Below are 25,783 nucleotides of genomic sequence, written 5' to 3'. Positions count from 1 at the left end.
TGAGTTTAACGACACATAATGTAAGGAAGCAAATTGCTCAACTTGAGCAAATATGCGGGCGATTGTTCACTTTGAGCAAAGGAGGGGAAAAAAGTACAATGAAAGTGTAGAACAATGCACGTTATGTACACTACTTAATATTGATAATTTAATTAGAGGCCCTGGCCAATGCCTACTCATTATCTTTGAATGATTTCTATACACCGATTTAAATCAAAAACAACACTGACCATTAAAAAGGGAGCAGAGTGTGTTTTCTCACCCAAAGACGCCTTTTAACTTTAATTGACTTTTAATTATAATAATCTGGATGTGAAATTGCTTCAATTTACACATTTAACTCGACCGGCACTATAAATCAGGTGGAAAAAACACTCGTTTGGCGACTGCCTCTCACGAAATGAAGATAAGGCTCTTCTCCCGTTAAAATAAAATAAAAAACGCAGCCTCTCTTCACCTCGCCTCGCAGGAAAGTAACTATTCTATCACTTGGGGTCAGGCTTCCCAAATACTGGGGGGGAGAAAAAATAAAAACGTGGAGCCTCCTGCACTGAAATCAGCACTGTAAGTGGAGAAGGGGATGTTCGCGGTGCACCTAAGTGGCAACGTGGATTCGGCTCGCTTTTTAAATGGAGCCCCTCGAGGGTCCGGTGTCACAGCACCCTTCTTATTAGAGCCGCTCCAGCCTGCAGCCGGGCATCATTAGCAATCTCCGAAATGAGTGGGTGAGGAAGGGCCATCCTTCATCCACCTGTCTGGCTGGAGCAACTTACTCCACATACAAGATATATAAATATATTCGCAGAGGTTCCAGGGAGCTGTGCATCACCGGGGAGGATGTCCGAGGACGGCGCACTTTAAAAACACACACACACAGACACAGACACTGTGGGAACCCATTCATTCTTTACATTTACAGGGAAGCATTACACACTGCTTGTTGTTAAATATTTACTATAAAATGCATGCATATAATTCCACTAAACTGTACTGCCCTCTGTTGGAAAACACACAATACACAGACACAACAGCTGAGCTGACACACTTCAAAGACTGTGCTACACACACAGTGCATTATGTTTCCAAGACGAGAAACAAGTAATATCAATTACAAAGTATATTCTTGAGATTCGTTTATTAAATTGATGCATCTTGCCCTGAATGTCAAACCAGAAATGCTCTCCATAGCCTTGATATTTAAAGTTGTGAGGAAGCACTCCTTGTATAATCATTTACAACATAAAATAATATTAATACATATGACATCACAGACGGAGATTGCATTGAACTCTGTATTTCACAGGTTTTGCTACAACATTTTGTACAGGCACACATTTTCTTTTATCAATCGTGAAATAAAACAAATGAACACAGAGCAAGTGAACAAAACATAAAGCATAAACTTGGAACAAGAAGTTTCATAAGCAATTGTCACAGTAAAAAAAAAAAGATATGCTTTTCTCATACGCCCAAAAATGATATAATGAACTTGGACAATTATGACAGGAACTCTAATTGAAATATATATAGTTTTTAAACGTAGAACTTGGTTAAAAAATTCACATTTTATTCCACACTGAAGAACCGCACTGAGTTTTGCAAGCAGGCCCGAAGTGTCTGCGACTGTGGAGCGCTCTGCTGCGATCCATCAATCACATTATAAACATTTCTCCCCCTTCTGACACATCTGATGTTTTAATAAATTCTGTGTGTATACATTTGTATTTTTCTCCGCGATGAAGGATAATTTGTAATTTCCTCCAGTTGCTTTTGATTTTGAGCGTTCTCTCCATAACAGTGTTTGTTATGTGAAGTAAACAGATGTCTCCCTGAATTATGTGGTAACATTATATGCCGTTCTGTGGTCTTGGAGGGAAAGAAAAAAACACACACAAATGAACCACTTCCAACACGACACACAGAACAAATTAAAGCCATTTCCAACAGTGGGGTGCAAGGTAACTGCGCACACATTGGAAAACCATGCAGGATCTTTGCAACAACTTATTTTTGTTAAGAAACTGCTGAATTTGTAAATGCTTCCATTAACACGTTTACCTAAAACCTAATTTCATCAGACATACTTCAAAGAAAACAGGGGAACCTTGGGCACCGTTTTTGGCCAGAGAGCAGCTTTACGATCTTGGCAAACATAAAGCAAAGGAAGGAATTAAGGTATAGAAAGGAGGAAAGGATTGTTGAACCTTTCCAGTTTCATTTTGCTCCCAGTCACATGAACAGCCCCCGTCTGTCCTCCCGACAAACCAGATGCTTCCTTAAAGGGATGGCCCTGTCTCATATCTGCCAGGCCCCACCCCCGCCGACCCCCCGTTTATCCCTTGCTTTCATGGACATTAAAAATAGAACAAACCCGGGCTGGAGACAGGAACAAAATACACACACGCAGTCGGCTGTATTCATTCTGTTGTAAAATGTAAAAACAAGAAAGGGCATAAAAGTGCGTTCCCCCAGGATATATCAAGCTTTTTTAATATAGTGGTGCCACCGCCACATATTTCACTCCTGATGCGGTATTGTGTTTTTATGTCACTCAAATATTTACAGGTTTCCCCCGTCGCTGAAGCATGTTCAGGAAGTTGTTGTATTTCTTGTATGTTTTGTAATATGTTGAGGAGAGACACGTCCATGAAGTGTGAGTTTTAAACAGCGAGAGGGGGATGGGGGTCCAGTTGACGCACTCAACGCGTTAAGACGTTTTGTTGCTCGTGTGTCAGAAGCCACTCTTTCAGATGATTCCCTTTTCCGCCCATATAGTTGCCACTTTGGCCACTGGCGGAGATCACGCGATGGCAGGGAATGACAAGAGGGATCTAAAACAAAACAGAGCATTATTTTTTACAAACAAACACACACAGACGCACAAACAAGCACAAAACTGGGATTTTCTCCCGACGCTGTTACTATTTCAGAAAGAAAATAACAGCAAATCAATGCTACGCTGTAGGAATCAAAGGCTTTAACTGTTAACACAACTTAAGCCTTTTAATTATCTTATTATTCACATCAAGACAATGTTCTCAATAGCAGTTTGCTTTTGGAGTTTGTTTAACTTATTACCTGTGTTCCCCTTCAACAGAATTTAACGGTAGAAGAAAACAACACTTTTAATTTAAAAGAGTTTTAATTTCTCTGTATACGATATATTTTTTAATTTAGCAAGGAACCCCCGGGAGAACGCGCCATGCTGGTTTAAAACACAAAGATCCTCACTACGGGACTTTCTCAAAATAAAGTAAATGCCTCTAAAGATGGGAACGTGCCACCTGTGACTCTATAACTCAAGACTTTGGACGTACATATGTTTTCTCTGTTTCCCAGGATGCAGAAGTAAATGATCACTCTCTACTTCCAAGATGGAGTGAGTTATTAAAAATCAGAAATGAATGAAGGAATAAACAAACAAACAAATAAATAAACCCTGATTCATTAGAATGGAACAAATTAATTTGGTATAATCCATTCTTGGCTAATTCCTGCCACATTAGCGCGGACCTGACAGATTCTGAAAGCACAGACATCAGCTTAATCCACATCGAAACAAACAAACAAACAATAAAACCAACATTGCGCATTAATTCTCATTTTTGTTATTTGGTGATATTAAATATAGAGGCAATTAAAAATTAATAGGCAAAAACATCAGCGTGATTAATATTCAATTTAGAGGCGTCCGTATTAAGATCTGATGATCCTTAGATCATTAAAAACAGGAAGCCAATGCAACATTTACTCTGCTTGCTACAGACGACTTGCTAAGCAGGCCTATAGGTGCTTTTTATTGGCACTGCTGTGGAAAGACGGAGTGAAACAGCAACAAGACTTTCCTTTGTGACTAAATCGGCGGTAAAATGACTCAATCTTTTATACAACACACACACAAACAACGCATTCTGGCTACCGTGGTCCGGCAGCTGCAAACTGGCCACTTATTGCCGGGACTAAAGGCTGTCAGCACCTCTTGGATGTTCAAAGAAAACTGTCCCTCCTCAGCAGAGCAAGTGATGAAACCTGGCGCACCGTTTCAATCAGATTGCCGTTGTGCGACCGGTACAAATGGTAAATTCATACAGCACTTGGGTAGAGTGTCTGCTGCTGACTGTGGAAACTGATGGGATTGTTTCATCGGAAAGGACTGGCAGAGAAACAAATACAAGGCATCGTTTGGTACGAGGGAAAATGGAAAGTGGCATCAAACTGTCATTGTGCACTTGGTGTTTTCAGTTTAAAGGATCAATTTTACCTCAATTATTATCATTATTGTTGTTATTATGAATATTATTGTTATTTACTACTAATATGTCTAATACTTCTATTAATAATACGTGTAAATCACCCAGATGTTCTTTTTTTTAAGTCATAGTAGCTACTGTGAAGAAAACATTGTCAATATTACAGAAATAGAAAGGCAAGGGAGTTGCCAATTATACCAGCTGCACTTTTGTTTAAAAGAAAGTCTCCCCATGTCTTGCCCATCTACAAACCCTGGACCGAATCATTTCATGACACCGGAAGGGCTGGGGTGCAATTATCAAAAATGAAGATGACTTTTTGTTCCCTTATTAAAACAACTCCCTTCCTGGTGTTCAATCTTGTGAACGTCTCGTAATGCTTTGTGGGTAATTATATCATGATATTAACCTACATTTGAATAGCCTGGTTTTGCTCTTTTAAATGTTGCTTAAGAAGACAAATCTTGATGTTTCTCCTTAAACTAAATCCTGCATTTACATATCACAATATATCAAAACAACAAGTACTTTAATTTTAATCAGTTGTTATAAATTATATTCATTATATCATATTTAACTATTCAATTTGAACAGAGACATAGTGACTGTGATTTGTAGGAGAATTCACATTTGTGTTAGAGATGTAATAGCACAATATCAAAGCTACCCCCAGTATAATTCAATTAATCTTTTAAAACATAAACAATACTTGTTTATTAGAAAGACTGGTTTTCAGATAATTACAGAATCAACAGCTACATGTGTCTTCAATACAATTAACGTTGAGTACAAATAATACATTAAGACATTAAAACCGTCTATTTATTTGCTACTCTCGGCTGTGGCCTCTGTGAACAATAATGGGCTCATCAAGTACTGTAAACAAATCAATATTTAAAAAAAGCTAATAATGTCATTTTTGAGGCAGATAACTAAAGGGCATGAAGAATACAATAGGGGAATTATCTTGGTTTTGATCTCGCTAATTTTGAGGAAATCGTTTAAGAAAAGAAGAAATTGCAGCTAAAATAATAATACATTAGTGTCACAACACGTACATATTTATAACGGGAAATCTTCATCTGCTATTGTGACAAAAACATGTTATTACAAAAGGCTTCTAATACTCAATATCTGATGCACATTTACAGCTGCAGAAGAGAGAGCTAAATCCTCCCATTATAATTCCAACATTAAAGCAGTGCCGGGTCTCTGTCCCTCTCATTACTTATGTGTCCTCACACAGAGTATTTAAGGCAATACAGACCCGGCGCCTTTTCTCCTCAGCGTACACTATATAAAATTCAATTTTTATTATTAATAATCAAGAAGTTGGCCGTCTTACAGCTGCATTGAAACACACACGCTGTGAAATCTAATTTACCCAATACACGAATCCATCATTTACACAGCCCCTATTTCAAATTCTATAAAACTTCCAAAACCATAGATTTGTCTCCGACAAAAATAACATGAAGGAGCATTTCGATCGATAATGGAATCCCTCTGATTCGGGTACCAGCTGAATATTTTCTCCGACTTTGCATTTTGTTCTTCTGGGTAGGAGCCCACAAGGGAAAGAGGTTGTTTTCACTTGCGGCCTCATCAATACCTAAATCCTGGTGAACAAGTGACACTGAGAAGCTGTAATCAATAGCTCCCTGTGCGTTTTTTCTTCTGGTCAAATGGTTCAGCACTACTGACAGGCCTGACACTTAGAACATGATGCTAAATCTTTATCAACAGCCATCGAGATGACTGGCAAAACAAGACGCAGGCGGTCATTAATGCTCACGGCAATCTGTGAATAAACTAACTCCCTGATAACACGTTTGTTTAAAAAAAAAAAAAGGTGGAGGGAAAACTCTCTGTACAATGTATTGATTGTCTTTGAACTGCATTTAGCAAATCCTGTCTGTGGACAGTGCGGAGCAGTGTTTAACTGTGGTGTCAAGATTGCTAAGTGGTTTAGCTTTGATGCAATGAGAAACTGACCATCCCGCTCGGCAGACACTGCGTTCACAACTTCACCCCACCTGTCAAAAACTTCACCGCGCGCCGCCGGAGGAAACTGCGCAGCCCGACGAGCCCAGAGAGGGGAGCGAAGGGCAAACTGAAAATGTAAATGTCACCAACCTGCGCGATAATGAACACATTATTCTTTCTGCACGATATACAATACTCCTTTACAAGACCTGCTGCTATTATTATTGTCTGAAATTATAACTGGCGAAGATGAGATAAATACAATAAACAGACACAAAACCGATATGCCAACATATACACGTATACTAGAATATCCACCTCCACTAACTAACCCATCTATCCCTGATATAGCCTCGCCCCCAGGTAAGGGCATCTGCAAATAAATAAATAAATAAATACCAAATGCAGGGTATGCAATTTAATGTAAACCTCTCCCTCCCCGTCCTGACAGAATTGATACATTTTAATATACAGGCTATTGTCCTTCCGATTGTGAAAAGCCTGCGAGTGACATCTCACTTAAGTCTGGGAACAGTCGTTTAAGATGACCTTGAACTAATCAGCCCACCGTTCGCCCATTCCCGGGGGGCTTCGTGGTTGCTTTATGGTGCTCCTGTACTATTCTAATGAGCTTGTTAATTGAACTCCACTGGTGCCCTTTGAGGACCACAGCCCTCACAATCAATCTGAACCACAGAAAAGTATTTGAAGTTTCTGTCTCTGTCTCTCTCTCTTTTTCTTCTTCTTCCTGAAAAAAGGTGAGTTGCCCCAACAGTGTCCTTGGTATAATTTGCCGGAGCGACTCTGCATCTTTCAGCGGCTGCCGGCACCTCTCCCTATCTCTCTCATAAAGTTGAAGGTCATTGTATGAATTATGTGAGCCGAGCAAAGTACAGAAAAAAAGGAAAAAGAGAAATAAAATAAAATAAAATAAAAAACTTGCAGGATACATATCAGAGGAACAACGCACCAACCCTGAATCCAAAACTGGATATCTTCTGGTTTAACTGAACAATCCTCGACTTCCCAAGCTAAGATTCCCATCAGCACCGAAGATGTGCTTTTTTCCCACAAGAAAAGATTAAAACACTGTAAAAAAAAAAAGTGCTGGGAGCGGCAACAGTTCAAGGAACAAAGGTTTACAGCAATTAGCGGGAAAAATGATCTTAATTCAGTTGTCAAACATTGTAATCTGGCATCCCAGAATTTCATTACACAAAACCCATCCTATTAATTGCTTAATCGATAAATACAGATTGCATTTTTTTCTAACTTTGTTTGCGGTTGTGCATATTTAGAGAGTGGCTTTATTATCAGTCTGCTTAGGCGGCACAAGCGGTGTATGTTGTTAAATACAAAAAACACAGACTTGGGTGTTTATGTCTCTTTAATTTTAATTATTGTTTACACACTATACAGAATATGACCTTGGGTGAAATAAAATACATTAACCATGCTGTTTAAAGTGAGCACTGATGCTAAACTATTTTACTTTGCAGTGCCTGCTCAATATAACTAAAGTAGGTGTCCAAGTTGTAAGCAAGAGAACAAATGGGTTTAATTTCGCTTTCAACTTACTGGGTTCCTCCGCATGGCTCCTCCCACGGCCCTCACTGCCCTCGAATTGCCTGCCATCTCTGCTAAGTGCTTGTAAGAGACTGTCTCTCCGAACTTCACATCTCTCAGCAGGGTCTGTAACACTCGGCTGGTGAACGTGGCTGCGAAAGTGAACAGAGAGAGGAGTTCAAATGCAACACAGCAACACCCTACTGCTCACGAACGGGCCCGGCCACTTTGATCCTAATGGGTAGGAAGGCTAAGACTCGCAGACTTCACTCACCTCCAGCTTTGTTCAATGCACGGCGAGTTTAAAACGATCACTTCAGAATCTCAAGTGACACATTTAGCTCGTTTGAAGGGCTCGGCGCTATCACACACCGTCAGTGCCACGCGCAAACGGAGCGCCGTCCAGTCTAAACGAGGAAACCGCGGCAGCAGCTTAGCGGTTAACACAGGAAAAAAAAAAAAAAACTCGCAGATTTCAGAAAAGTACTTTAAGCGGGGGAAGTGTCTCAACTCAATTAAAAATTAAAATCAAACATTTTACAGAGGGTGCGCTATTACAAGTTGATGAATATAGGTCATAATACAAAGAGAAAGAGAAAAGCAAATTAATTAAATAATAAGAGCAATTCCGATGCTGGGAGGCCCGGCCGAATCAGTTTGGAGGAAGAGAGGTGAACAACCTTTCGTAGTTTGGAGATCTGTTCACGCTTGTGGTGTTTATACAGACAAATTAAGTAGTTACACGGAGAAAAAAAAGCAGGTTAAAGTAAAACCTGAACTTCTTTATTGGCCACAGAGAAAGGTAATCACTTGATTGAAAAATACGATTAGTCTTTAATATTATGACATAAACCATATTACAAAGCAGCATAATCCAGGTTATATTAGAATAGGGTCATCACAGAAATTAACTTTTTGTTCATTAATTTATATGGATTAGTAGAGGGCAAAAAGACAGCAAATCTGTTCTAGTTTTTATAAAATCATTTAAAACTGTACACCAATTGTGGCAGTTGGGTGACTTTGGGGTTAATCAGACTGATTTGTCCTTTTAATTGCTTTCTATTCAGAGTAAATTCATTAGATAATGTTCTCTTCAAAATTCATGAATCTATTTAACTGAAGAAACCACTTTAACAGCTTTGGGTTCATTAGCGCATACAGTTGTGTTACCAGCCAACCGCTAGGAGGGTTTCTCCGGGCAAACAGATTTTGTTTACCGTGATTACTTAAAAGGGGATTTATTTGAAATCCATTTTTTTATATTGATATACATCTATTTCTTCCCCCTCCCCAGTCTTAAGAGAAGTGGATTAGTGTTGCAGTCGAACACCGAGGGGTTTTTTGGAAGGGTGCCCTGGTGCCACTGTGGGTACCGCGGCGTTGAAGTGAGTCCTTGGTGCCAGGAACTCACTCCAGGATCCTTCTTTTGGTTTTTCAGACCAGCTAGGGGTAGGCGGTCTTGGACGTGAACCAAACCTGTAGGAATAAAATGAGCAGACTGTACAAACACAAGTAGAGCACAGAGCAGCTCTCCAAAACGCTGGAGCGCCTCCAAAAACATCAGTTGTGAGTGAGGCAATATTGTTATAGGGTCAAGTGATATCCAGCGACAGTGTACCTTTCTACTGTGAAACTTAACGGGCTCTATTGGATTGATATACACGGAAACCGGAGACACGGGTTTTGTTTTTAAATCTGAATTTAAAAATCCTGGGAGTTTTTGCTCAAAACTATGTCACTGGGCTGTTTGGTGTTTTTATTTATTTATTTATAGCCGTGAAAGAAACATTAATCACGGAAATGACTAATGTCAGAATATGTATTACACAGAAACAATGTACACTACAGCAGACTCTTGCGACGATGATATATCTCTCTGACTGGCAGTGGCTATCTTCTGAATGATAATACAAACAATTGAGCAGGAAGAGACCGACTTCCAGATAACATATGAGGGCTGAGGAGTAATATTCAATCTCTGCATGTCCCGGTACATACATAAACTCATATGAAGTGAGCACATCTTAAAAGTTGTCTCATGTTTTCGTTGCCGTGTCATTTTGCCAAAACATGCAAGAGACACAAATCCCGTTGTGCCTAATCAATTTTCTGCATGGCAGCGTATAGCGGTTTGATATAATACATATTATCTAGTCTAGGCTGTTCTCTTCTGTTCATTTTAATATGGCAGGTCCCTGGTTGAGATTACGGGCATCCCACACGAACCGGAATGTCTGCCATTCCCATCGCCAACCGTGTCGCAGTCGTGCGTTTCAGGGTCAAGAGACACAGCCCGGCAAACAGTTAAAAGCTCATCCCCGCAAAGGCAGCCCCTGATAAAGTGTTCAGCCTTTCATCAGCAGAGCGAGAGTCTCCACTTCCCAGAGAAACACCTCTCAAGACCTTTCCAGCTTTGTGTTGCCGAATTAGTCCCAATTTGCAACTGTTAGTACACTAGACTGTGGTCAATGACTTTTTTCCAATTCGTTCAACTAGCCACTGTCGGCTGCTTTAAATGAAAAGAATTTGATCACTCCAGTCTGATCAGGACTTGTAAAGGAGGTGGAGAGGGCAGATTCTTCCAGTAATTAATTGCTTACCTGATTTGTACTGCTTCACAAACTCAGACAGTCTAATGTGCAGGAGGGGCGGCTGAAACGTCTACATCAGATCGACAACACAAACACAAACAGGGGCTCCCACTTGGCCAAGCAGCCAGACATTTAAATAAGCAAACAGGATGCTTTTATACACACACACCAACACATATATGTAATGATAATATACTATATATATATATTGATTCAGTTAATTGAGAAACATTTATTATCAAAATGTATTAATCTCTCTCTCTCTCTCTATATATATATATATATATTTTTTTTTTTCTCACTTCAAAAAGAAATACATTAACCCTTAGGTGGACAGAAGAAATGCATGAACCCTTAGGTGGACAATGAAAGACTGATATACAGACAATACAATAATTAACTGATTCAATTTCTGAAGTTTAATTCTTCATATTTAAATAATACAATTCCCCATCACACCGAATTGTATAATATGTCTTCAGAGTTTCGTCCGGGAGCCCAAAAGGCTTTTAATTGGCCATCATTTAAGTAATATGGTGAGTTTTCGCTCTTAAAAGCGCAAGGCTCCTTTGCTAAATATATTAAGAGCCATTAAAATTTAATCACCGCGCTCCCAGCTTTCTGTATAAACACTGTCAATGAGAGCAAACGGTGGCGACAAGCAGTCTATATAAAAACATTATTATCGAGTCCTATTGGCCTCCCTGAGATCCACAAACGCGGGAGAGAAACTGTGTCAGCTTTATTAGCAAACATGTCACGCTGCCGACTTGCTGCTAAAAATATATCCCTTCCCCTAAACTAGGCCCGTGCCCCACAGTCACTCTGAACTACATGTAGAAGAGCCATATAATCAAGGTAATTTGCCTTAACTTCAGGGAATATTTACAAAATCTAAAGGGGATAAATTTGATTGATATCCACCCATGTGACTTATTAGGCTTTGTCTAAAAAAGGCCCCAAGGTACTGTTAAATAATTTTTCATTGATAATCATGCTGTCACCGCTATCAGCCAACTTTTTGAAGACCAACCTGAGCGAGGGGTAGCTCAGCCCCTTAATTTCTTAATAAATTATTCCCTACCACAGGACGCGGATTATGCCACGTAGAAGGCACATCATTACTGACAGAGCTGTCAGAAGGACAGGTGAAAGGAAAACTGGCAAGCTTTAATTTCTCTGCTGAGAAATAAGGGGCTCTTTTGGGATTAATCTCAGTATCAACACTGAGCCGTTGCCTGGGGGCAGCCGAAGAATTCAGAAGGAATCGCGACTGAATTTCTGAGTGATGGAATCCGGCTCAAACCGCGCCGCCGACTTTGCTTTCCCACCTTTCCAGGAGAAGAAGCTGCAACTCAGGTAAAAAGTAGCAGTAGGTGCTGTTTAGTAGCCTATTAATCACGAGCGTCGTATGATAAATGTGAAGGGAGAGCGAGAGACGCACTTTACAGCGCTCCAGAGGAGTTTGTTATGCGACTGAAGACCAGTTTCTACCTCGTTTCCGCCCGTTTGTTGTCATTTACGGCCGTGTCTCAGGCCTTAAAGGACTGATTAGGTATGCAATAGGCGTGCATTAACTTCCAGGCTGCTTAGTGTCATACGTAGACATGAAGGTAGGCCTCTCTCACCCCCCACCGAGGAAGGGTGCAGCGCGATGGACAAAGCGCCGTTCCAGGACTGCCTGCTGGAGGGCACTGGGACCAGCTAACTATGTGTTTTTGGTCTTACCCTTTAAATAGAGATAAATGTCTGTAATGTTAAGGAGTCAATTATATATAAAACTGCAAACTTACAAGCATGCAGGTTCCCCTCTGGCCCCGAGCTCCAAATCCCAGATCACTTTATTCTGCAGTGTACTGGGATATGGAGAAAGAGTGTTTTGTCTTGTGATTAATATTAATATACATGAGTACATGAATTTAAACGGGGAAACTTTATGTGTTTAGGCGCAGTAGATGTAATCTGGAATGGCGTTCGGGGGTGTATTGACAGCTCGGCGGCGCTGACGCCTGGGTGACAGGTTCGCACTGACTTCCGACATTATCAATTATTGTTTAACACACACAGAGACGCCCGCGCTCTCCCGCACACACACACACACACACGTGCAGGACTGCTAATTGTGCTGTGAACATGTACCTGGGGATTATTATTATTTATTTACTTACTTATGTTTGAGGGTGCAGGGGAATGTGGGTTATAAATTGGCGTACTCTATTTACATTATTTACACAGTTATGCATTTATTTTTCAGTCCTGTGCTGTCCAAGGACACATTTTCTCTCATAAACATGTAGTTACTTACAGACACTGTACAGAAGTCAGTATTCGTGATATTGGTCACTTTACTGCCCCAGTTGTTTTTGATTACTGTGTTTTTAAAACTAAAAAAGATGGATAGAAATATTGTCTTTTATTAGTCAAAAAAAGTTATGTCCATGCAGCTTGTAATAGTACTCCTTGGTTATAATACACCAAATACCTTTTTGACCCCTGCAGGACACTATAACTCTATGTTGTAGCTGCTTCTGCAGAACCAGGTCAGCCAGCCCAGGTTCTTCATGGAAAATAGATTGCAAATGACTTGACACAAAATACCACATTTAGGTCTGAATGGTAACAAACAGAAAAACATACTTTTTGTAAAAAAAATATAGCTCTGCTACACAGCAACCAGTTTTATGTGTCAAGTGTTCATGCATACAAAACACATATAGATTTAATTCAGCCTATTTAAAAGTATAATTGATCTGTAAATAACAATAACAACCCATGAATTTCCTTCTCTGACTGATGCATACCCTGTCACTCTGAAACCAAGCTTAAATCCAGACACGAAATAAATGACATGAAATAAAACAATAAATCCTAAACAAAAAACTTGTAGCTGCTACAGAAATAAATTCAGCAAAAATAACGCCAGGTTTGTTTTTGACAGGGCCACACGGATGATTGCAAAACTGCTTATAGCCAGAAACAAAGTTTACAGGGCCAATTAATAATGTCTTGTGCATTGGCAAAACTGTTCACACTATCCTGAGGAACAGCACCGTCGCTCGGTCCCATTTAACAACATTTTACTTTTTTAGCACGAACCTCTGTGCTATGTATAACTGTATAAAGTCTGCAGATTTTCTTGATGTTGAATTCGTGTTGAACGTCCTATTTTAAGCCCTATAAGAGGCGTTTGTATCAGGTAGACTAAGGCTTATTCATCGAGGTTAGCGTGACGTTCTCCAGTGACTGAGATGGCCACCAGCCAGAGAGAAGCGCATTAAGAATACATTTCGGTACAGAAGCACTAAACTGAAAGCGATATTGGCTGCGACGGTTATCAGAGGATATTGGAAACGGCAGGGAGGGGAAACAGTAAATTAAATCCTTATTAGTGTTGCCGCATCTATAATAAGCAGGTGCACTTTCTTGAGAGCTTGTAATCTTCTGGCAGGGAGCGATCAGAGTGGAAACTCTTCACGGTGAAGTGGAAACCAGACTGGATGTGGCCGGAGTGGACGACGGCACCGCAGCAGCCCGGAGAAATGTCCCGGCACGCTCTGGTCGAGACTCCTGGCTGGAGTTCCAGTTCTACAAATTGCCGTGCCTCTCCTTTCAAGATCCGTTGTGGCTGCAAATCACCATACATCCCCTCGCCTCCCCGGGAACAAAATTATTTCCCTCAGCAGGTTTGGAGAACGGCTTTCATTAGGGTCACATTAGGTGACAAAAGCAGCAGTAATCTTCCATAGTTAATGAAAGGTTTAAAATGCTGTGTGAAGGGTCAGGACCCTGTTTTGCCGAGGACCACCGGTGTCAATTGTTTAAATATGGGCTGAAGGGACCCTCTGAAACCTAAGCTGTGCACGCACCTCAGACATGCCATAAAGACGTCTCAGGTCATTAAATTCCTTAAGGAAGCGGATTACGCTGGTATTGGTGACCTGGGACTTGGGGGCTCGGGATTGGCTAGAGAGAGATGTGTCTCTATCGATCATCAGAAACCAATCGGGTGGTTTTATGTTTACCATTTTAGCAAATGTTCAGAGATGAGTGTTAAGCGCATAGTGCGTATTGGAGGAAAGCTATGAAAACCACTTATTTCATCAAATAAGTGAGTAAGGTCTGTCTTCTGTTGGCTCGGCATATTGGCTGGCCTGATTTCTTGGTGATCGAGTAGACTCTGCTCACAGGGATATTCAGATACTTCAATATTTGTTCATACCCTTCTCCTGACCTGTTTTCAATGATTTTATCCCTGACTTGCTTTCAAAGCTCCTTGGTCTTCATGGTTGAGTCTTCACTGCCTGACAAAGAAACCTCACAGAGACAGGTGTTTTAATCCTGAAATCATGAGAACCACTATTATTCCACACAGACAGAGGCCAATCGACTAATCGTGTGGCTCGTTAAGGTTAATTGGTGCACCTGAATTCTGGTTGGCCACACCAAAGGGTTAGGATACTTATGCAATCATGGCTTTTCCATTTTTATTTCTTATTAATGCTCTGTTTACTTGTTATTTGTGTGGAGTAGGTTGTATTAATTCTTACTTCAAAGTGTCATGACTGCAAGCAAAGCGACAATGTGAAAACTGAGAGGGTGTGAATACTTTTGCAAAGTACTGAATATATATATATATATATATATATATATATACACACACACACACACACACACACACATATATGTAGCTATAAATATTGTTCATAAAATACTTGACTATACAATCATCTAGGCCTTGCAAGATGAAATGCAATATTATTTAAATTAAGCCTTTGTTTTTTTAAACAGATGCATGTATAAAGCTCCACTGACTCTCTATGATGTGTGTGCATGTTGTTGTTTTTTAAAGTCTGGTCTACAATTAAAATAACCGGGTTACTGACAGACTCCACAGCAATGACAAACGCACACTGAAGGAGGTTTCACAGCCAAATTACACACATACCTTACATTTCTTAAAAAGCACTTAACAAACTTCTAATTTCCATTTACTGATCTCTCTCTCGCTTATCTCCTCTCTGTGAAGGGTGACGCTGGAGTCTGGCAAACAGCCACTGATGAAAGAGCGCGATTTTGTTTTTCACTTGCCGAGGAAGACCGTCACAGTCTGGCTGTTCCTCCGAACACAAGGTACTCCAGCAACTTTTATGTCCCCGACTCCTCTCCACATCACAGGGAAGACTCATCCCGTGCTTCCCTCGCAGTGATTAAAATGCGGGGAGGAAGGGTATCGCTAGCGCGATCCGAGACCCCTCCCTCCGCCGCTCACGGAGAGAGAAAGATCCCCTCGTCTCTTTCTGAGGATGCATAATTAATGACAACGAGAGTATGCATAATTCTTGGTGCCAGGCTTCCTCTGTTCAAAAGAGAGGAAAATATCTACCCTGCACCCCCCAGCCCCTGCTCTTCTAGGCTGCAGAAGACATCTGGTGAAATCTTATCAGAGACTGTACATCTAAATGGTTGGAATTCTGATCATTCCACCTTTTTATTGAATTGCTTCACATTAATAAGTATTTTTTTCCTTTTTCCTGCATCCGAATGAGAGTGATCTATGTGCTTTAACAGGCTTCCCCGCTTTGGATTGGAAATCTTTGTTGCTTTCTCTATTGAGCAAATTTGTCAGAAGCCGATAAGATCAATTAAACGTAAGGGGACATATGTTTTAATCCCTAAATTAATACATACATTACCATCAGTGTTCACACGAGTCGATGGCAAGTTAGGAGGCGGACGGTGTTTACTGTTCAGACAACAGTTTGTGGCTTTATAGCAAACACTGAATGGGCTGTAATGAACTTTTCTATAAACAAAGGTTTAATGGCTTAACTAGTCACAAAATGTTTACTTTCCCAACAGCTTAGGACAATACAGCCGAGTGATAGCTAATAAACAACATTAGGTCAACATTTGGGGCCTACAGTTTACATATGTAAAGTTTAGGTTTCGCTGACATCTTTTGCAGCTCCTGAGCCACGCAGGATGAATAAACTCCATGTACGCTAACATGGTGCCATTTCTGTTATTTACCTTCATCTTGTGAAACAAAAACTTTCTGTGTGTTATAGACACCATTTTTTATTTAAAAAAAACCAACAACACTATTTCTCCCAAGCTATGTTGACAGATAAGCCCACAAAGGGGGAAAGAAGGTCATTATAATGCTTATTTTTGTTTCTACAGCTACAAGATGTATATTCAACTGCTTGGTTTCTGGGATTTATGATCATATCCAATGCACTTGTATAAAAATGCCTTTTTAAGTGAGCAAAACACAGAACACTGACATAATTATCACCACCTATCTGGATGCAACCAAAATGTGTAGTGTTTATTATTTGTTATTAAGAGTTTAAATGACAATTTCCTAGCTGTGATTGGATAAATTACATACAATCGAGAAAATTATTAAAAACACATCCATGCCAAAAGTGTGAGCGAACACACTGTAGACACACCCCTCTGTCCAGTCAAACAGTGAACGATAACTGCACAGTGAAACATATCGCTTAGCTTGGCTTGGTTGTGATGTTTTCATTTTAGCACAGCTGGAAAATATTATTGCCGTTTTCCAATTCTGCGCATGGAAACGTCCTATTACGAGCTGATCTGTCTTCATCCTCTGTGTGCAAAGTTCAACATGCGACAACACGACCAAGAGGTGACTAAACGACACAGACTGCATGGCAAGTTCATCGTTCCTGGCCCTCGACTGCGCTCGAGAGCAGGGAGAGCCGCCACCTCCTGTCAGTCCAGGCCTTCAGAGATCGCCGCTATCCTTCCCATAAACACATTAAAACCCACAGACACAGCAAATCCCGGCCCCTGATGAGCTGTGGTAAAATAAATAAATAATACTCAGGCACACTGATTTTTTTTCCCCTCTCTCAATAATTCATTTCATGTACCTTTAATTCACAAAACAACCAAGTCTAAAAATTCTTTGTTCACCAGTGTATTACGACAATTAGAAGCTTAAAGCAAACTACTAAAATATAAAAGGCGCACTTATTCATGTAGCAGGCCGCGCTGTAACACTGGAAAGTACATCAAAAAGTGTTAATGGTTTCAATATTTAGCTGCTGCAGGGAAGCGTTCTATAAAGAAGACAGAAAAAAACCAGCTAATGGCTGCGTCTCACCATTAAAATGAAAAGCTTAATGCATCTTATAATCAGAGGACAATTTGCAAATCATTAAGAGAAATGTAAGATTCCATTAAAATACAAATCAAGAATCCCTCACTGGACTAATAATCTTTTTGATAATATTTTGCATTTTACTACGCCAGGCTCTCCTATACACAGCCACTGCAAATGATCAGTTCTTCAACCTGCTATTTACAACAGCCCACCGCTTTAACGAGAGCGAGGGAGACGAGCATAATCTTCTATTCAGAGCAGGTACTAATGAAGAATTCCATATATTCTGAAATTTAATTAAAACCCCAAAGATTTCAAATTAGATGCAATTTGAACTGCCTGGGGCAGAAATACATGCTCTTGCGTGGCAAGGGTATCACACTGAAAGTTGATATCGTAATTGGTCTTGATGTATTTTTGTGTTGCCAGGCTGAAGCACAGAGCTCATAACCATATAAAAATTCTCTGTAGATTACCTGCTCATTGAAAATGCCATCACTCAGGTAGTTCTCTACTAAATTACCATGCTACTAAAATGCACAAAGTGATTCGCAGGGAAGAGTGGCACAGCTGGCCGACGTTGCCAATGAGTTATGCATGCGTTGCTGCTGCTGCCTTTTTTCTTCGTAAAATATGCTCAGTTGAATATTAAAATATAATTGGCATTCAACCTAAGTAGCTTAAACCATTTTGTTATTTTCTTTTAAAATGATTTGGCTCCTCCACAGTTATTATTTTCAAAGAAGCAATTCATAGTCTAATGACACTAAGGTAATCAAAAAGATTCTTATTCTCAGATAGGCATCTTTGGAAGAGAAAGGATACTTTTATATGTTGCCTACTTGATTTTTTATTTTTTTGTTAAAGAAAAAATAATAATCCTTTGAGCATCTTTTCTATCCAGCCTGGCTCGGAGTCTGAATTATCCTATGAAAATTGTCAGGAACGTCTTATAGAAACCTCAGTTCAATGCCATTTTTATTCCTCTTCATATATTTTTAACTAGGAGAGTATAAATATTTTCCCAGGCATGCATAAAACATCTTGTCTTAAAGAATGAGTTTGTGTGAGGCTGAATAACAGTCCATCTGAATTGTACCGCAACATTTAAATAATAATATTATTGTGGCATTCCATATTATACATTATAATAATATATACATACATATACACTATGCAATATGAAAAACCTTTAAACAAACAAACAAACAAACAAAACCAAAAAACACTTTCTGTTAATGCTTTGGAAATGTATGACTCACACACACATCTCTGGACGGCCCGGATGTCTATTTATTGAATAAAATGAATTGCGTTAAGTGTCAAAGGCTGTTCAATAATTATTAGGTATGACCTCTACTTCACTACAATCACAGAAGGGCAGGAGCTTGTAAAAAGACTTTAAAAGCATTTAACAAAGTAGTATCGCTCTGCCCATCAGACAGATTCTCACATGAAATTGTAAAATATGTACCTGCCAATCACTTAAATTTAAATTTCCTGTTGACAGGGATGAGATGTAGGCAGATAGAAATATGATAACTTGTCATCTCGTCACAGCAATGCCTTGTCCGGCAGTGTGAGAAACCAATAATTTAGCCAAACCTCCCCGTTTCAAAATAACTTTTAATATCGAAGAAGTGTTAAATATAGACAGGGGCTGACGGTGCAGGAGTGACAGTGCCATCTGTCTTTCTGAGGGAAACGGACAACTGGAACAAAAAAACAACAACTGAGAACTTAACAGACACGTTCATATCCGACCTGAATTCACACAGAGTATATTTCTATATATTCTTTTAAGCTACATTAATGATTCATTGCATGCTGTTTAATACAGCAGATAATACACGCTTGTCAGCACGGGAAAAACGTAAGGGGTCATAACAAGATAACGTGAAGACGTTCAAAAGATTCAGACCGTTCAGATACCAGATTTGGACAGAGGACAGCTAGTGTGAATTCATTCTGGATTAGATTTAATTCTGTTATTATTTGACTAAATGAAATGAAATATTACAGAAACACCTATAACAGCATTTTAAACAAGTATCTGCTTAGCAAAGGTTTCTGAATTCACATATTGACACAGAAACACACATACCAAAATAAAAACAACACAAAACTGTTTATAGTGGTTATAGTTTCCCTGGGCTAAAGCAGCTCAATTTAAAGTATTCCTCAACACACTATTTAAAATGACAAAATCAACTACAGAATTTCACTCTCTTATTGTAAACCTATATCTGATACCATTTTGGCATCACAATACACATGCTGCTGAATTAAGCGTGTGACTGTAGATTTAATTAAAAACTCTGATGTCTTTTACACCCTCACACACAGAGAGAAGAGAAGAAACGAAAATGTGTTGCCGATATGGCAGATATTTCATTTTAAGACGGCGGTGACGGTCGTTCTGCTTTGATACGGGACTAATAAAGGACGGTCTTGTATCGGATAATTGTCTGTTTTTGGAGTGGGAGTAATCGTCCATTCTCCTGGCTCCCTCCCTCCGGCTTTGGCAAAGGGACAGTTCGGTCTAACAATAGGCTCATTGAGACTTCACAGCCATTCAGATGTGCTCACTTTTAAAACTTTCAGCCAACAAATGTCAAGAGTTGAACTGCATCATTTTTAGCACCTGTGCCAAGATTGCGGAGCGCCGGGCCAAAACCAACACGGCCAGAGATTACTAACCCCTCATAACTGCCCTGTGTTATGTGCTGTCTCCAGTTTCAGGCGCTATAAAGTACACTCTTATGGCACAGCGACTGTCAGTTAAAAGTAAACCAAAACACGGTCGCTTGAAATCTATTTTCCTTTTACAAACCTTTTTGGAAAACGGGATGGTGGAAGGCAGGCAGGGGAAGCGTCTCTATTGTCCAGGGTTCGCAGAAGTATGCGCGGAGCCAGTCGGTGCACCGTCGCAACTGGGCCGTCGTTTCCTCCTGGCCCTCACAGACGCAGCAAGCATAGGAGGCCGCTTCAGTCCTGTGGAAATGACAACCTTTATTTAGGCAGTACAGTCGGGAGTCTCTGCAGGTTTTACTGTTAGGCACAACCTAAAATTATCCATCGAGAGAATATCACAAGGATAATGTTCCAGGAATTCAAGTTTGATTCCAATTATTGCAATTCATGAAAGCAGACTCGGTCCTGAGAAAACAGGAGGTCCTGCTTTGCTTTCACCTGGAAAAAACAAATGAACACAGCAGATTCTAATACACACATACATATATATATATATCTATATATATATATATATATATATATATATATGGAGATAGAGAGAAATTGAAGGATGCATTTCTATTTGCAGTTAGGAAGACAATGCTATGACCAATTCTCACAGTAAAAGCAGGTGCACCTCACATGCCACGAGACAGACCGGTCGGGTTCTGGATTGCCAGGGCTTTGGGACACACACAAGTTGTTATACATGCCCACTAGCTAGGATGGCAAAGGTGCCCTGGGTTCACAAGGGTCTCTGTACCACCGGGCCCCTGCTTTCAGGACCAGAGCAAACATCTAACAGGACTTCTGCTTGAAAAACAGCTCAGGTGAAAGGTGTGTGTTCAGAGCGGGCACCTTAAATGTACACATCTGGAACCTCGAAACACAAACACGGACCCAGTAAACAAACCCACATAAAGCACTGGGAGTGAGAAAAGCACAAGATACAAATATATTTTAGCCCAGCACTCATTGGGGACAACTGGGGACATTTGCTTGGGGACGCTCCTCGAATTCAATTACATCTTTTTGCACAACAATGCTTTTTGACATTCATATTATACTTTAGTATGAAACAGTTAACAGTGTGGCACACTAATAAAATGTGCAATATATTATTTTCTTGCGATTTAATATCAGTCATTACAGATGATTCTTTTCACATTATGTACGATTGAAAAGTTTACCTTAATACTAATAATAAAAACAATCCCCCTCCTCCCAGCGCATTAAGCTTTTAATGACAGTCACAGTTATTCACGGATGAGGTTTGAGATTTTACACGTTACCACAAATTTGTTTATTTTCCCTGCATTTTATTAATATACTTTTAATATATCATAACTTAATGTTTTGTAAAACCTCTTCTTTGACAGTTAAATTAGAAAAAAAAAATCCCAAACTGAAAAAAAAACCTCCCAAACTGTAGATGAATAATTTAGTCCCTAATGATTAAAAAACAATTACAATATGCAGAGCTATCAGGTTAAATTTTATTCAAATGCCGGCTGCACTTGTGTTTTCTCCTATTTTTTTCTATCAATGAAACCCATGAGGTTTAAACATAATTCATTATGTATGAGGCCCAACTTACAGTACTTGACTGTTGATTAATAGAAAGTTTGCAGTATGTACATTTGCAACACTGTTTGCATACAATATACATTCTTATTGTTTTGGTAGACTAATTATTTACAAAAATGAATGCTTGAAAATGCTCTTTATTAAACACATGCATCTATTCTTGGTTTGGCCCAAAGGGCAGAGCAGAATGAAGATTTTTCAATTGATCTGACAGCTTTAAAATGTAGTTATTAATACTGTAAATCTGACACTAAAAGGGCAAACCGGCATCTCTGTAACCAACCTAAGGGCTGATTAATGTGTAACTTGGCTTCGTGCATAAATATGAGTAGTTCGACAACACAGATTTTATTTCAATTCATCACAACATACTTGAGAGAACATAACATTTCCAAACAGAATTCATGACACCATATGTGCTGGGTATTGACATGTTTGACATCTGTGTTTTGCCTGCAGTCATTGGGAGCAGACTAGAAATTAGAAAACAAATTATATACGTGTGTATTTTATATCCTTAACATATATATTCAATTTAGAATATCCCAAAAGGAACTCTGGATTTTTTTAATCAGAAATAATGAAACTGAAGATACAACTGCGTCACAATAAAGTTTTGTCAAACAATATAAAAAGCACGACACATACACATTCCAGGAAAACAATTACATTTTGAAGAGGCGACCTATTTTAGATATTTCCCTGCGTAAAAGAGAGACGATTTGTATTTGTAAGTGACAGGCACTCAATACGCTATAATTTAACCTTCACAATTCACCGATAAGGGTGGAAAACAATCACTCGAGCCCCCCTGCTCTGAAATGGGTTAAACAGCAACGCAGTGAAGTACTTCAGGTAATAGCTGTTGCACAGGAGATAATTTTGCCGGTTATTCAAAATCTATATTCTATTTTCCTCCGTGCAACGTTGAGAGATGTCTGTCAGACGCCTGCATATCAAATCAGTTAAGCTCTTCAGTGGAAAACAGAAGACTGCCATCTCGGATTGCAGGAGAGGCAAAGACTCCAGCCAGCGTCCCCTTGGATGTCTCGTTTTTGCCAGTTGTCATCTCTTGCAGTGAAAAGTCCCAGAGAAAGAAAGTCTTGCCTTGGGAAGCAAATACCGAGATAACAAGGAATAAGTAGTAAAAGAAGCCTTACTAGCCCATCCTTTTAACTATGGTAGTTCTTTCAAGAGGATTAGGTTCTGAACAGTATGAGGGGAAAAATGACATATATATATATATGAAAGAAAATCAAACTACAGAGGTAGGCAAAGCTGTGCTGCAAAAGATCATGTCACCCCAGCCCCGGGGCATGAGTTCTGATTGGTACACAGCGCTGGCCTGTACAACCATAACAACAACAACACATAAAAAACCTCCACTTAGTTAGTCTGCGCTTTCACCCCGCAAGGAAGGAATTTCAAATGTTGGGGCACAAATTACAAATTACTTACACATGTAAGTGATGTTTAAAGTCATCTCCGGCTTTGTAAACGACCGGGTCAGTCTTATTTAATTGCCACTAAAAGGTTAAATCTCATTTATCCAGCCTGCGAATCATATAAATCAATCCCGGGCTGTCACCGCGAGACAAACCAAACACCAGACTGTTCGACAAAGACAGAAGCACTTTGACCTGAAAGTTAGGGCAAAAATTAAATACTCTGGTTCTCGACTCGGGTTTTTGTACAGAAAGTCAGGGAAAGTTCTGGCGTATCCGGTGACTGCCAACTGATGAATCAAACAAGAGAAATTACAGGCGATAAAAGGCTATGACCTCTCCAGAATAAATCATTGCATCTAATTAGATCCATCTTTGTGAAGGATTGCACAGCTGAAGACCTGGAAAACACTGATACCTCACAGGAGCTCGGCCAGAAATACCCCAAACTCGCGACTCATTCATTGTGGGAATGTATTTCTGAGGTTATAAAATGATTAAGCGAAGTTTGTTACTTTTTAAGTGTTAAGTAAACTATCCAAATGAAGTTAAAAGGAAGGACTGAACTTCAACATCCCTCTAAGTCACTAGACCTTCGTGGTTCTGGACGCTGGAACAATATCTGAACTTTCTCATCCTTGATCTGAAGCCCTGAGATGCTGATATCTAATGAGCTAAAAACTCTTCCCATGTCAAGACTTCCACGATTCCTTCTTTATTAATCTTACCCTGATTAGTTTAACAAGGCAGAGACGATCCAGTCTGGACAAAGAGACATTAACTGAAATTAAGCTAAAGACCGAGCCGCGTGACCCAACGGTTAGACAACAAAGCGCGTTTACTTTCTAACGTTCCTGGCGTGTGTATCAGCCAGCGAGTGAGCATTCATCTTCGAAATGAAAGGCCCTTTAAAGACATGATTACTGGATCACAATGGCAGACCTCCTTTGCTGAAGCCCGCTGCCCTTTCCATCAAAATTAAAATGAATTGTAAACGAGTGCACGACAAGTTTCGCTTCGAATCGACAAACACAGAGTTCTGTCAAGGAAGGTTTGTGCATCTGTGTTTTGATCAGAAATGGAAAGTGATTTGATGGCATTGCACTGAAGCCAACAACATTAACATAAAATAATTAAGATATTGTTTATATAGTACATACAGTATATTGTAATCCGTAATACAATGTTTTTTATATATATATATATTAGGAAGAACTGGTAGAAAGCCATAGAGGGCATACCCATTACTCAACACATTACCGTGGGTTAAAAAGGGAAATTGGCCTCGTTGGTTCTCGGAGGAATAGCAGAGTTACAGTAAGCTCCAAAAGGGATTTAAAAGGTTATTTAAAAGTATTGCTTCCAACAAAACAAGGAGAGGTGATCCAGTCTGAGCTACAGCTACCTCTGGACTCCCTACTGGTGTGCAGAGCGCAGAACAAAGCGGCGCACGCAGAACATTTGCAACCCGGGCTGTGTGGTTTGCAACATTTATTTCGGTTCGCCCTCCACCTGTGTCATTACCTGCTCTATCGGCAAAAACAAAATATGGACGCCCCCCACCGGTTTCAGTTTCGGTCTTGTTTTTCCGTTAAAAGCATAATTCTCTTCCCGAGGCCAAACGACTGGAACTGTGTTCTTGTTCCTGTCAGAAAGCATTGTTTTCCAGCTGTTAGGAGCTCTTCGACATGTAAATAACAGAGACCCCTCAGAGGGGATAAAAAGGGAAAAGTTTTATTTCTCAGACAACCACTCATTCCTGAAATTAGCTTTTATTTTGTTTGAGCCTTTAAGAGTGATTTCTAAAATATAAATCAAGAGAAACATTATAAATATAGCGATATATATACAGATAAAATGATGCACTATCTTTGCCCTGGCGTTTTCCTCCCATTTGCACCGTTAAACACACATAACATCAGAAGAAATAACTCTTTGATCTGTGACCTGGATAGTCCGAGCTGAATAATGTAAGACTCTCGGTCTGGCTTTATCAAAATAAAGACCGGATTCAACATTTTGAAACGGGGATGAACAGGATTTGTGTCTGGAATCATAAAATTAATGTTCAGCCGCTCTGTACAAAGAAAGTGTGACTGGACATAAGAGGAAGACAAGAACAACCAGATTAAAAACAAACAGAGGAGTCGTTCAGGAGTTTGTTCGGCACTTTCTGCTCATTGCCGGGAATGGATTGGCCAGTTCTTGAGAGACACAGACGCTTATACGTCTAAAATGTGGCTTCGGTACATTTTCAACACAACCGTTATTGTGTGTGAAGACACAAATTGTATTTTTAGTCTGCACCTCCTAAAACATACAAGTCTATAAACAGATCTCTTTACCCCATGCGTTGTATCCAAAGCTGACGTATTTATCATGTCTGCTTCGTTTACTTGTCGGAGGGGCAGTCTATCTGTGATTCCTCCATCTTCTGGCCTGTATTAAACTCTGCACAAAGGGCTTAACATGAACACGTTC

The 25,783-nt window shown here is 39.8% G+C and overlaps 1 protein-coding gene across 4 annotated transcripts in view; it reads right to left on the bottom strand.

Annotated features, from left to right (window-relative positions):
- Positions 1-1,118: 1,118 nt before the first annotated feature.
- LOC136715883 (methylated-DNA--protein-cysteine methyltransferase) overlaps positions 1,119-25,783 on the bottom strand; it is an 80,273-nt gene continuing 55,608 nt past the window's right edge. For all 4 annotated transcript variants that reach the window (XM_066693284.1, XM_066693282.1, XM_066693283.1 and 1 more), the window contains 3 exons: positions 20,371-20,531; positions 7,815-7,954; positions 1,119-2,831 (listed from right to left, as the gene is read on the bottom strand). In XM_066693284.1, the coding sequence (XP_066549381.1) occupies positions 2,700-2,831; positions 7,815-7,954; positions 20,371-20,531 (433 nt within the window). In that variant the 3' untranslated portion in view covers positions 1,119-2,699. The remainder of the gene's footprint in view (positions 2,832-7,814; positions 7,955-20,370; positions 20,532-25,783) is intronic.

The sequence above is a fragment of the Amia ocellicauda genome, chromosome 20, assembly GCF_036373705.1.
Source record: "Amia ocellicauda isolate fAmiCal2 chromosome 20, fAmiCal2.hap1, whole genome shotgun sequence".
In the NCBI taxonomy this organism is placed as follows: Eukaryota; Metazoa; Chordata; class Actinopteri; order Amiiformes; family Amiidae; genus Amia; species Amia ocellicauda.
The sequence above is the reverse complement of the archived record's forward strand: the minus strand, read 5'-3'. Positions and strand labels throughout refer to the sequence as shown.